The sequence below is a fragment of the Physeter macrocephalus genome, chromosome 5 (assembly GCF_002837175.3).
Source record: "Physeter macrocephalus isolate SW-GA chromosome 5, ASM283717v5, whole genome shotgun sequence".
Classification (NCBI taxonomy): Eukaryota; Metazoa; Chordata; class Mammalia; order Artiodactyla; family Physeteridae; genus Physeter; species Physeter macrocephalus.
In genome coordinates, this window is record NC_041218.1 from 55,745,500 (window position 1) to 55,759,385 (window position 13,886).

General features: G+C 38.3%; 2 protein-coding genes across 9 annotated transcripts in view; one reads left to right on the forward strand and one right to left on the reverse strand.

The window, feature by feature from the left end:
• FAM237B (family with sequence similarity 237 member B) overlaps positions 1–12,699 on the reverse strand; it is a 408,910-nt gene extending 396,211 nt beyond the window's left edge. For 2 of the 5 annotated variants that reach the window (XR_008617403.1, XR_008617402.1), the window contains exons 1-2: positions 12,288–12,685; positions 8,440–8,532 (exon numbers count right to left, since the gene is read on the reverse strand). Coding sequence is in view for 3 of the 5 variants with exons in the window: in XM_024129427.3 (XP_023985195.1) it covers positions 8,440–8,532; positions 12,271–12,313 (136 nt within the window). In the remaining 2 variants the exon portion in view is untranslated. Of the gene's footprint in view, positions 1–8,439; positions 8,533–12,270 lie in introns of all 5 variants that reach the window. The other 3 variants (XM_024129427.3, XM_055084969.1, XM_055084970.1) reach the window with 2 other exon arrangements.
• Positions 4,286–13,886, forward strand: part of GTPBP10 (GTP binding protein 10) — a 29,147-nt gene continuing 19,546 nt past the window's right edge. The window contains exon 1 of one of the 4 annotated variants that reach the window (XM_028489981.2): positions 4,286–4,407. Coding sequence is in view for 1 of the 4 variants with exons in the window: in XM_007121887.4 (XP_007121949.1) it covers positions 12,847–12,879 (33 nt within the window). In the remaining 3 variants the exon portion in view is untranslated. The other 3 variants (XM_007121887.4, XM_007121890.4, XM_007121888.4) reach the window with 3 other exon arrangements.

The following is a 13,886-nucleotide window of genomic DNA, read 5'->3' on the forward strand; positions in this document are numbered from 1 at the left end:
TCTGTATGACAGACTCTAGGTCCATCCACCTCACTACAAATAACTCAATTTTGCTTCTTTTTATGGCTGAGTAATATTCCATTGTATATATGTACCACATCTTCTTTAACCATTCATCTGTCGATGGACTCTTAGGTTGCTTCCATGTCCTGACTATTGTAAAAACAGCTGCAATGAACACTGTGGTACATGACTCTTTTTTTTTCCCCTGCATCGGCAGGCGGACTCTCAACCACTGTGCCACCAGGGAAGCCCCCATGACTCCCTTTGAATTATGGTTTTCTCAGGGTATATGCCCAGTAGTGGGATTGCTGGGCCATATGGTAGTTCTATTTTTAGTGGTTTTTTTGTTTTTTTTTTTTGCTTTTCCAGTACGCGGGCCTCTCACTGCTGTGGCCTCTCCCGTTGCAGAGTTTCTCTAATAATTAGTCATGTTGTGCATCTTTTCATGTGCTTCTTGGCCATCTGGATGTCTTCTTTGGTGAAATGTCTATTTAGGTCTTCCGCCTATTTTTTAATTGAATTGTTTGTTTTTTTGATATTGAGCTCCATGAGCTCTTTGTATATTTGGGAGATTAATCCTTTGTTCGTTGTTTCATTTTCAAATATTTTCTCCCATTCTGAGAGTTTTCTTTTCATCTTGTTTATGGTTTCCTTTGCTGTGCAAAAGCTTTTAATTTTCATTAGGTCCCATTTATTTTTGTTTTTATTTCCATTTCTCTAGGAGGTGGGTCAAAAAGGATCTTGCTGTGATTGATGTCATATAGTGTTGGGCCTATGTTTTCCTCTAAGTGTTTTAGACTGTCTGGCCTTACATTTAGGTCTTTAATCCATTTTGAGTCTATTTTTGTATATGGTGTTAGGTAGTGCTCAAATTTCATTCTTTTACATGTAGCTGTCCAGTTTTCCCAGCACCACTTCTTGAAGAGGCTGTCTTTTCTCCATTGTATGTTCTTGCCTCCTTTGTCATAAATTAGGTGACCATATGTGTGTGGGTTTATCTCTGGGCTTTCTATGCTGTTCCATTGATCTATATTTCTGTTTTTGTGCCAGTACCATACTGTGTTGATTACTGCAGCTTTGTAGTATAGTTTGAAGTCAGGGAGCCTGATTCCTCCAGCTCCGTTTTTCTTTCTCAAGATTGCTTTGGCTATTTGGGGTCTTGGTGCATTCTTAATAAACAGCACATCTTTAAAATCTTCTCAGACCATCATTGTTCCTCTTAATATTCTCCAGCACCATAGCTATTCCCAGAAACTCTAACTTTGGAGGGCAGAGTTCCCTGCCCTCCAAAACTTCTCTGACAGCTTCCCCATATGCCTTTCCTCTCTATCTTCTCTCTCTCCTTCTTCTGTAGCTTATTATTATGTAGCTCCATGTAGCCTTTCTGGTTTCATTTGTTTTGTTTATTTGTTTAGACTTGAAATTGAATTTTGGATACCAAACAATAGCCCCAAGTGGCCAAAAAGAGAGAATCTTTTCTCTTAAATGTAGGTGTACTGTCAAGGAGAAGAGGGAGGCTATGAATGTCCGTAAATTAGTAATTATGACTTCCTTACACAATTAGTTAATAATTTTATCTCTATTACACTAATAAGAATAGCATGCTTTATATTGTAGTTTCCCTATTAGATGTGGAGGATTTTCTTAGGGGTAACTGGGATGTAGATACACCTGTGAATTCTGAAATAATAGATATAGAGAAGCTTTCTGGAACTGCTTTGTAGACTATTATTCCTCTAAATTCTACAGAGATATAGGGCAACTTGATGCTTAGTCCTTTTGAGATTAGAGGAAATATGTTTTTAAATCTGTATCTTATTGGTAATTTTTAGCTAGAATCACAGCACATTTGGCCCCCTACATTTAGCTTGGGGGGGTGTTATTTACACCATTTAGAAGACCCGAGGTAAACTGGACACCATCAAAAACACAGCCAGTAAAAATAACGTATGATTAATTGGGGATTACTGTGGGCCAGGCAACACCATGGAGAATTTAAGGGTAGAGAAAGAAGCCAAAGGAAAGTTTCAGGGCTCAGGGGGTTAGATATTTACCATAATGAGGGACCAGCTTCCTGAAGGGAACAGTTACAGAAAGAATGGTATGCTGGTACGGCAGGCATTGAGAGAGCAGTTGGAAAAGGGAATTATGGATTATTGTTATTTCTAATCACTGAGATCCAAACAACCCAGATTCATGTACAATCCAGGCGTGCAATATACATCTTCACAGTAAATATTTCTATAAGCATATGTTATAAAAACTAGGAGTATAATTGTGACATCAACTAATTTCACAATTTTTTTAGAAAATAAAGCCATCACATGCTTCATTCAACAAGTATCTGATGAGCACTCACTGCTTGCCAGGTACTGAGCTAGGTTTGGAGTTGCAGTGGAAAACAAGTAGACAAGGCCCTAGAGGTGGGAGACAGACAGTAAATAAGTAAACAGATATATAAAGAAAAGGGATTGTTTCAGATAGTGTCAAGTGTTACGAAAATAATAAAATAGAAGATGACCAAGAGGTGGCTACTATCTTAGACATGGTGGTCCGGAAGACATCTCTGAAGAGATGACATTTCAGCAGGGACTAAAACAATATGAAAGAGTTGGCCAAGAAGATAAGAAGATAAGAAGATGTCAGGCAGAGGGAACAGCTAGCAGAAAGGCCTTAAATTCGGTACATGTTTAGTGTGTCAAGAGAAAGGCATGAAAAAATTCTCAGGGACCAAGTCATGTGAGGCTTTATAGCTCTGGATTTTACTCTAATAGCAATGAGTAGATATTGGTGAACTTTAAGCTACAAAAGAAAATAATCTGATTTATGTTTTCAAAGGATCCCACAGGCAACTCTGTGGAGTGTGAACCAAAGGGGTCAAGGGTGTAAGCAGGAATCAATTGGGAGGTTTTTACTACAGTCCAGGCGGAGGATAAATAAAGGTAAGAGTGAAGATGGTAAGAGGGTATTGGGCAATATTGGGCAATATTTAGGAGGTTTGGCCAACTAGATTCTTGATGGATGGGATATAAGAAATCAGGATTGGATATGAGAAATCAGGAAGAGTGGAACTGAGGTTGATTCTGAGGGTTTTGGCTTCATCAGTTATGATGATTCTAATAACTAAGATGGGGATAACTGGGGAAAGATGATGTTATGGAAGTGGTGGGAATTGGGGTCCATAAACTACCTATGCTTACATGGATGAGTTTTGCAGGAGCCTTGAATGCCCTTAAGTGGAATGAAAATTTTTGGTATATATTCACAGGGACTTTGGATTGGGAGCATACACAGTTTCATCAAATTCTTAAGAGAATTTGAAAAGTTATCTCCGGAAAGCAAAGTTAGGCAATTCCTAACATATTACCCTCTGGATTTTCTTTTTCTTCTTCCTTTCTTTTCTGTTTATAATTATGTAAAAGCAGAAAAGAGAGTAATTCTATTGATAATTTGAAAAGAAAAGTTATCTCCGGAAAGCAAAGTTAGGCAATTCCTAACATATTACCCTCTGGATTTTCTTTTTCTTCTTCCTTTCTTTTCTGTTTATAATTATGTAAAAGCAGAAAAGAGAGTAGAGACAGAATTGTTATTAAAGAAAAATATATGTAAAGAAAAGGACACATTTTGAAAGTTAGCTCTCTTTTAAATTTTACTTCATTGAGAATATAAGTACATATACAGGGTAGACTTGAAAAGACTTCTGGATTCCATTTTAATTTCCTTGCTACATTTAAGATCCTTTGGCAGTCCTAGGTGTAGGCAGTCTAGCATTCCTGGCCTCTCCTACTAGGCCAAACACATATCTTCTCCTTCTTTGACATGTCCAAGGGACATCTTATACCTTGGGTGTTTTGAGCTCTCCCACTGAGGTACAGCTAAGGGTAACTCTTGCAATCCTGTCTATAAATAGGCATTTTATCAGATGAGGTTCTGCCAAGGAAACAACACTATGAATAGAATGGAGTAAGGGATTAATATGTGTATTAGAACTTACACGATTGTGTGAGAAGCTGAGGAAATACAGGTGTGAATGTGAACAGCTGGAGGATTAGAGAAAAGCCAATAACAAGGGACCATAAAGAGAGCTGTGGAAGGCTGTTGCCCCTGCATCTGGCAGTGGGCCTGAAGTCACCATAAGTTAGTAAGTCAGAGAGTCAAGAAGAAAAGTTGGACAGACAGTTGGGTAAAGCACAGGCACATTTTTCTTCCACAAGGACAAACTGGAACCTACACTTGTCACTCATTATGTCAAACTCCAAGGATGCAGGCCACCTGCAGAAAAAGTTGGTGCTTTTGACGACCTTGCTACACATGCTACTTGCCCAGGAACTGGAAAAGCTGAAAGAGGAGATCTCATAGGAATAAGAGAAGCTATGGGCCTGGGTGCTGCTCCATGTGAACAAGGTGAGCCAGAACATCAGGAACCACACACACACACATACACACACACACTCAGGTGTGTGCACATATGCAAGCATGTGTTGAGCAATGCCTGGGACCCTGCAGTAACCTCCTGCGTAACGACTGCTGCTTCTCCCTTCCAAATCTCGTGCAAATTTCTCTAATGGCCCACTCTAAACTGAAACGACTAAAGGGAAGGGAATTCTGGGAGCCATAGTTCCTGCTTAATTGACACAGTACTAAATTACCACAGTCATGTTCTTCACCAACCATACCATGAGAAAGAAGGCAGTGATTCACTTTGACCCCAATTATGGCCCTACTTAAAAAGACATGAAGTGAGGTTGGATGTATTTAAGTATATGGAATGTGATGGAACAAAATAACTCAAAGAACTCAACTTTCTGGTTGCAACAACCCAACAATTCCACCTGAAGTTCTCAGACATTATGACTAGCACTAACATAGCAGTTTTTATAAACTTGAGCTACAGTTGTTAGTAAAATGCAGGGCTGGATGGACCACAATGGTAATTCCTATGTGCCTATATACATAAAATGGGTCAAGATTACTCAATTTTATATCCTATCTAATTCTGCTACATCCTATTATATCTAGCCTCACAGTAATGTTTTATAAGTAATCTTTGTTTGCTTTCTTGTCCCAACACTTTAATATCTTAGGAGGAAGTAATACAAAATTGATGTTGTTATTGGTTTTTCTACTCTGTGAACTGTAATTTCTATACATCATAGATCTCATCTTCTTTTAACAAAAAGAGTTTTTATCAGCTAATAAGACACCATTTTCCTTTGATTAAAAGAAAAAAACCACCTTTCATCTGTGAGAGAATTTTCTGTCAAAAATATTATATGGCAAGATTGATAATATTAACATTATTTTCTAAGATGAAATTTCATGTGAGAGATGATTTCCTTAAGGAAGAGATGCAATCATTCCTAACTGTTGGAAAGACAATTTACACAGTAGGTAAAGAGAAGTCCAAATTTGAAATGAATGGCACACAAGAGAGCAGTTTCACAGTCTAAGATCAGCCCTAAGAGGTTTACTTGAAGGATTATTATTACTTCTTTTACACATCAGAAGGGGAAAAATAATAAAAGAGGTGGGAAATATCATCCCGCAAATATATATCAGTTATTATAATACAAAAGTTGTAAAGAGAAAAATTCATATTAATTCCTTCTCCAGCTCCCCATAACTAAATTATTAATTAACTAAGAAGAGAAATGACAACTTTTGGATCACTCAGAGAAGCAAGAAAGAATAGAAAATAATGTGTTAATGTTTTAGTCAAACTCAATTCCAGCCCCAAATTTCTTATTTTTCAAAAAGGGAATATCTTAGGATATTGAATGACAAGTTACAGCTGACACATCAGGGGAACGGAGATACTTCGTACCAAAGTAAGGTGCCAGACCCAAATTCAGATTTTTAAAGGAAACATTCACAAAATTCCTGGACCTCTCAGGTCCTCCATCCCCGATGGGCAGGGATTAGAGTGTGCCTGTTCCCTTTCCTCATACTCATTTGGATATGCCTCTGAGAAGCCTACTGAGAGAACTTACTGTCTTACCTCTGCAGTGGTGAGGCAAAATGACTGTAGTCTTAACTCCTATCCAGAGAAGCCAAGCAGCCAAGAGATTGGCTCACCAACTGCTTTGATGGTAATGGCGGAGAGTTTCTTTTGTTTGGGGATTGGCCTGCACTCACAAATTTTCCCAGGTAAAGTCTACATAAGGGTTTCCCATGGTCTGGAGGTGGTTAGTATATGAGGAAGAGCTTACCTTGGATTCAGTCCAACAGGGCTACAGAAAGGGATCAGGGGGCCTGATCCACAAGGATAAGATCTATGTGGACCCCCGATTTCTGGAGGTAGCAAGGGCAAGGAGAGTCTAAATCTACCACTCAAATAGAGATCTATCCATCAGGAAACCAGAGGTGAGAGGCTCCAGTGATGGGACTCTTCCAAGTACCCAAAAAAGCACCTATGAGAGAGTCAGCCCTAAATATTTCTCGATCCCAGGACCTCATATCTAGCCCACCAAAGTTCAAGTAAGGATTTTCTTATTATCTTTTTCTTTCTCCCTTTCATGCTCCAACAAAACCTGGAAAGGTCTAAAGCCAAGGTTAGCAAGCTGGCAACTAAATCCAGCAATAGCTGAGAGAGGGGAAAAGATGTACCTCTTAAGTTAAATGCAGAGTTTCAATTATTATACAGGAACCGACACTCTAATTTCTGAATCCAGAGAGTTTTGGGCCTTCAAATGTCTTCAAGAATGTTTATTATCTAAGAGTGAGTGGAAATCTTAGAACTCTAATTAAACGGTGGGGGGAAGCTTCCATCATTGAAAAAATTTAAAGAGATAATGGGAAGCAAAAAAACCACACATATATATATGTTTTATTAGGTCTTATGCTTAGGGCTTGTTCAGTGTAAAATGTAATGAAAGCGTAAAATGTTTAATTTAAAGAGATAATGGGAAGCAAAAAAATGTGTTTTATTAGGTTTTATGCTTAGGGTTTGTTCGATGTTAAAGTAATTTAAAAAAATCATTCACATATAAAGCTTATACCAGCTCTATCCTATAATGCTCCCTAGAGTAAACAACTTATTCTTTACTCTCTCTAGACATAGCCTTATTCTCTCCTTTGTTCAACTACTGTCATGTCTCTCTAACTCATCAGAAACTGTCTTAGCATTCTGTTAGGTCAAGGGATGGCGGCGGGGGTGGGGGCGTGGGCTATGCTTAGTGTAATTGCAAAACATTGTGGGTTTCCCCCAGCCTAAGTATTGTCACATAAAAGGGTTTGAGCCTAACCTTTCTTACTAAGAAGTATGTAAAAGCATTACACAGAATAAAAAGTTCTATGGATTATATTAGCTTTTGATATCTTCATTTTTTTCTCCTTTGTTAGCATTGAGTTTGGTCAATAAAAATGGGGTATATCCAATATATCTAATATCCTCTCTAATAGATATTTCCAAGTCAAATAAAATACGGTCTGAGAAAAGGACCTAGTGACTGCAATTTTTGTTAAATAGTAAGAACAGAATTAAAGTCCTAGTGAGTTAAAGACTGAATGGGAGATAAGGAAATAAATATAAGAAATTAATACTAAAATATCTGGGAACTCTGCAGTAACCAAATGAAAGATTTAGTGCTGTTGCAAGAACTAGACTGAATGAATAAATGAATTCAAAGGCCAAAAGGAATTATTACCAATTTAATTTTTTAAAAGTATATCTCTTTTAAGTGTCTATGACCCTTAAGAAAGGTTCAAAAAACTATATATATTTTATACTCTATAAAACTTTTTTTTTAACCTCTTTATTGGAGTATAATTGCTCTACAATGGTGCGTTAGCTTCTGCTGTATAACAAGTGAATCAGCCATATGTATACACTTATCCCCATATCCCCTCCCTCTTGTGTCTCCTTCCCACCCTCCCTATCGCACCCCTCTAGGTGGTCACAAAGCACCGAGCTGATCTCCATGTGCTATGCAGCTACTTCCCACCAACCATCCATTCTATATTTGGTAGTTATACTCTATAAAACTATTGAACAATATGAGTTCTCAATAAACTTCATTTCCAACCATATCCTCCAATAAGTTATGTGTTCTGCACCATCTCAGAGTATATTCTCTGCCATGAGTCTAAGTAGGCTATATAATGAGTGCAATGTGTACAAATGCTGTTCCATTCCAAAGCTGTAGCTTACCATGTACAGAGTGATAGTCTAACACACATGCCTAGGACAATGATTTACATATTCTTACAATACCTTTTTCTAGGAGAGAATATTTTAGCTGATTAATTTATGATGTGGTAGTAATAAAGACAAAACAATGCAGGAATAAGCTAATATAAACATTAATTTCCTTATTTTGAATTACTATTCAAATTATCTAAGAATTCTATTTCTCAGTAAGTGGTTACTGCTTTATGAAATATCAGTAATAAGTAACAAAGAAAATGGTTTAGGTAAATGAGAACTCAATACACTACCAACTTTCCTGCTGCATGAGTACTCTTGTTTTGGACAAGCAGGAAGCATCATTATCAAAGGCCCTTCTGATAATTCCACTGCCATTCTTATACCTGTAGATGATTAAAAGAAAGTATAAAAAAAAGCACTCAGTGACTCATAGTATAGCAGAAGCCCCTTAAAACTTTTTTCTTCCTCTAGTACAAATGGTTGACAATGGGGTCTTCAAAACATGATTCAACTATTTCCTAGTATTTCTCTATATATATTTCTAAGAAAATAACCTTTCAGTGATACCCTTCAAATTAAAAACAGGGTGCATTAAAAGCAAAGCAAAATCATGTTCAATAGAAATAAGTTTTTTCCACTCACTATGAATTCAGGTATCAATAATATTAAAATGTGCTTCTTTCATTAACACAACTACTGTGCTTAATTATTCTTACTTAGTTATTCCAGTAACCAAGGCAGTGTTCTAGCACACAGCTGAGTGTGTGGGACAAATTAGGAACTTGGTCATTGTTACACGAATGAATAAATGAAGAAACTATAAATCCTTAGGAAGAAAGGCAATAAATCCACTTTTTTTTTTCTTTACATAGGCTTTGTTTCAGGACAATAATTACATGATCTAAGGCCCTTACTTTGACAATACTACATTTTAACTTAGAGATGAAGAACTTAAGATGGTATATAGCTCTCATTTGTTCAGTCCATTTACTTTTATCATCTAGGAGAACATTTTACCATAGAGTGTAAGACCCCAATTTATAATGATTCTCAGAGTAACAATATTTTTAACAGTATGAAACTAAAAGAATATTTGACGTTAGTTTTGGGGATTATAAGGTTGTTGAGTGAGAATAACTTTATGCCCCACTTCAGGTAATTCATATGTCATAGGAATTAGCAACCTAGCTATTGTCTTTCCTAAAAAAATAAATTAACTAACAAATATTGAGAGTATATATTGAGCCAAAGGACCTGTTAGGAAATATAAAAAAGGGTAAGGTGTAGACATCTGAATAGTTGATGGTAACATATCCCCCTTAAAAAAAAAAATCTTTTCAAGATCAAGGTGGCAATAAGATATAAAGATGGAATGTCCAAGAAAGGAACTTTATAAATGTTCCCATCTGAAACATGGATACAGCAGTCATGCTGAGCCCATGAGGGGATCTTGAATCCAGTGATCTGATTAAATCTGTATGTTTAAAGGGAAAAAAAAAAAACAACTCCTCTGGAGATCATACGGATAAAGGACTATAGTGAACAAGACCGTTGTGTTGTATTATTTTCTTTGTACATGAGAGCTAGTGAAACCTGCTAAGTTGGGTTATAGAATCAATAAAGTAATTAAAGGTAGACTGAATCTTATAGAAACAATGTCAGCTGCTACCTTCTCTTATACAAAAGATACCAAAAAGCCTCGGCTTCTTTCACATATTCCCCCCATGGAAGGATCTCCCACACTAACGCTTGAATTTTTTTAGTAGAAGCTAGAGCCTTTTATTCATTTCACAATTACAGATAAAAACTAAAAGTAAATGCCCTGAGAATCAACACACTGACTTAAAATCACATCAGCTTGTAAAATGCAGGTATCGAAGCTATGCCTGAGATCCAGTTTTGATAGGTACTGTGAGGGGAAAGCAGAAGGGTACTTAGTGCCTGCAGTAAGAAGAGGCAATTAAAAGAAAGGGAGTGGGGGATGCAGAAAAGGGAGGTTAAGAACTAAAAAAAACCCAATTATTTCAACGTTCTGTCCTTGGGGTGGCTCCAGGAGAGGAACTGCAGAGAAGAAGCATTTTCTTAGGACATACTAGTAAATCCAATTTAATGATTACTTCTTGCTAACCTATATCATTATAACAAAAATTACAGATGATGAAGAGTATCAGAAAGTTAATATCACAGCAAATGCTGAGGTAAATTACCTCTTGAGTAACTATATTAACAGAGAGAAGCGGGATGATTATAAAATAGCATTATAAAGTGCTAGATTTCTTAATTATATTTGTTCAATTTATGCTTAAAGTAATAAACTACACTAAAATGTTTATTAGATTAAATGTAATGTGGTATTCAGGATTGAGTCCTGGAACAGAAAAAGGTTATTGTTGAAAAACTAGTGAGATCAAATGAAGTCTATAGTTTGGTTAAGAGTATTGTAGCAACATTAATTTCCTAGTTCTGACAAATGGTTATGCAAGACGTTAACTTTAGGGCAAGCTGAGTTAAGGGTATATAGGACTCTGGGCTATCTGTAACTTTCCTGTAAATTTAAATTATTCCAAAATAAAATGATTATTAGAATGCTTATTAGTTACTTTTATTAGAATAACTCTAGTTTACAACATTTTTTTGTGTGTGTGGTACACGGGCCTCTCACTGTTGTGGCTTCTCTCGTTGCGAAGCACAGGCTCTGGACCCGCAGGCTCAGCGGCCATGGCTCACAGGCCCAGTCGCTCCACGGCACGTGGGATCCTCCGGGACAGGGACACGAACCCGTGTCCCCTGCATAGGCAGGCGGACTCTCAACCACTGCGCCACCAGGGAAGCCCTAGTTTACAACATTTAAAAAAATCAAATTGTACATATGCCTCTGGCTCATTTGAGACTATTGTGCTTATTATGAAAAATTCTCTAGTGCCTGAGTTTAATGGTTTGCCTATACTTTAATCTTAGCAGCCATGGGGAAGGCATTCTATCCACTCAGTGGCAGAACTAATAATAGTTTCTGTCAGTAATGACTTATGCATCAGGATTATTTCACCTCCTGTTCATTTTAGCTGAACATTTAAACGGGACAATTTACATTTCATGTTTCTTTTACTATCTGGTAACCAAAGCTGTAATAAATATTTCAGGCACTGACGGTGTTTTGTTCAAGAAAAATATTATGTTTTCTCATTTGTTTATAGTACCTAATGTTCCTCAGTATTTTGAGATGTTTTTATATCAACTTCCCATTTATTTTTATCTGCTGTTATCATGTTCCCATGTAAAAGTTTTGACAAGGAAAACAATTTGGGCCTGTGTTCACTAATAAAAAAAATAAACTTTAGAAAATAAACAAACAGATTGGGCTCAACGTAATTCTGAGATTGTAAGACCTAGTAAAGATAATAATCCAAATGGCAGCAAATGTTACTAAGATTAAACGCCTACTTAGTAACAACCTTATTTCTTCCTTCCTTCCTTCCTCCCTCTCCGTCTCCCTCCCGCTCCCTGTCTCCCTTTCTTTCTCTTTCTTTCTTTCTTTCCCCTGCCGCGTGGCTTGTGGGATCTTAGTTCCCTGACCAGGGGTTGAACCCGGGCCCTCGGCAGAGAAAGCGCCGAGTCCTCACCACTGGACCGCCAGGGAATTCCCATCCTAATTTCCTGATTAATTAATCATTACAGGTTAAATGACAATTATAGTTTTATTGATGGGGGTGGGGTAGAGGGCTGTTCAGTAGCAGGAAGGGAATCAAGACTGAAAGGGATAGTTCTTACACCGTGTATTTCCTAAAAATCATTGTCATAAATGAGGGGTAGAAATAGGAGAAGGATTCTCAGTTTTGAGTTCAGAAAGATCAGGCTGGCAGCGTAGTGCAGGGCCGCCTAGCAGGGCGGTGTACCTCTGTCCACTGCGCGAGAGCAGGGGGAGACGGGATGGGTGGGGCGGACGGAGACGCAGTCACTCTGCTGGTCCTGCCCAGCTCGAGAAAAGGGAATCTAATTCTCACAAAGGCGCGCTGCAAATGAGAGTTGAATAATGACCCATAGTATCTACCGGACCCCTAGAAGCTACTATCTGACAAACAGTTGCAAGATTCCTTCCCAACAGAACACAGTGAAATTCTTACAGATCTCAGATCCTGACCTTTGGGTCCCAAATTTTAAATTCATTGTCTCTTGGAAGATTTTGCTGGATATCACTCAGCTGGTCGATGAATTAACAGCTTTTTTCCCAGTTGAGTTTCTGAGTCTTTTACGAGTTTGCTTTTATTGTCCGTGGGAGGTGTTTTGTTTTGTTTTTCCACTCTGCTTCGCCGAGAGTAAAGATTGAGGTATCTTGTGGTTTCCTTAATTAGCATAAAAACTCCTCCAAGGCAGCAAAGTGTCCAGTGCCATCCTATTCAAAATATTCCTGAAGCAGCTACTCCGCACCCGACTGTCCCCGGTCACATTGCCTCTCAACATTTTCTCAGCGTTTTACTCCGCTTGCTTCTAAACTGACACCGCCTTTCCACTACCCGTGGGGGCACAGCAAAACGCATGCGCACGTTTCCGTGAGCGCGCGCGCCTTACGGCCGCTGAGGCTGTCCTGCGTCAGCGTGCGGATACAAAATAGCAGCGGCGGGTGGTGATGACGTTAGAAGAGCGCGCCGCACTTCGGTGGGAACAGCTTCCGTGTGTGTGAATGCTCGCCCGTCGCGGGCATGGTGAGCTGCAGTCGGGTGTTGCTCAGAAAGGTCCGTGATTGGTGCCCCTCAGTCTGATGTCCGACGCCTGGTGCCTCTAGCCCCACCTGAGGGTTCTGGTTCTCCTTCGCCTCCATCCCTCACCACTGTTTTCTTCCTGGGGGCCTCTTTCCTGCTTCTTTTCTACCATAGTCCTCTCCTTTTCGCCCCTCAAGGAGTCGGGCTTGGCCTGTAAGGGGTGAGAAGGGCGTGTCTAGTCTGCCGGGCATGGTTAGGACGGTTGTTTGGAACAGGGTTTGAGATTTTTCAAGGGAATTGTGCGCACGTGGGATGAAGAACTGGGGTAACTGCCTGCTGTTTATACATGCAATACGGTGTATGTGAAGTGTAGGTTTGACTTTTTCTTTTGGCTCAAATAGTGTATTTTCCTCCTTTTAAGTAATAATATCCATAACTTGTTTTTACGTATTTTTCCATTGAGTGAATTGTTATTAAGAGCTTTCTAAAGGCAACTTTTCATCAGTAAACGAAAATAGGTAACTGACTTGCCTTCTTGCAAGAAACTAGGTCAGCTTTCGTGCAGTGCGAGTTTTAGAATCGTTTCTGTAAAAAATTTACAGTTGCTTTTCAAATTTAAAAACCTCTTTAAGATCCTTACTAGCAATGTTTTTTGAAACCTGCCGTCAAGTTTGGTCATTACCTTATTACTACGGACGAGATTGAGATATTACTTTTAAGTTTGAGTTCTAAATCTATGAACCTGATAAATCTAGAGCAGTAAAAAATGTGTCACATATTGAAAGGAACTTTAAAAACAGGAGGTTTCTTTTTGTCGGAGTAAAGGCATGGTTAGTAATACCATGGTTAGTAAAGTTTTACTTTATTCAACCCTCTATTTTCCAGAAAACAGGTGGTCAGAAGAAGAGAGACTTGTGAAGGATAGTACTTGGGCATATAGGATAACTAATCTGTAAGCTAAAAAAGTGAACTACTGCATTTTTTGCTGGATATGTTATTAAATGCTAGTTGTGTAACTTTACTGCCGTAACAGTCACTTC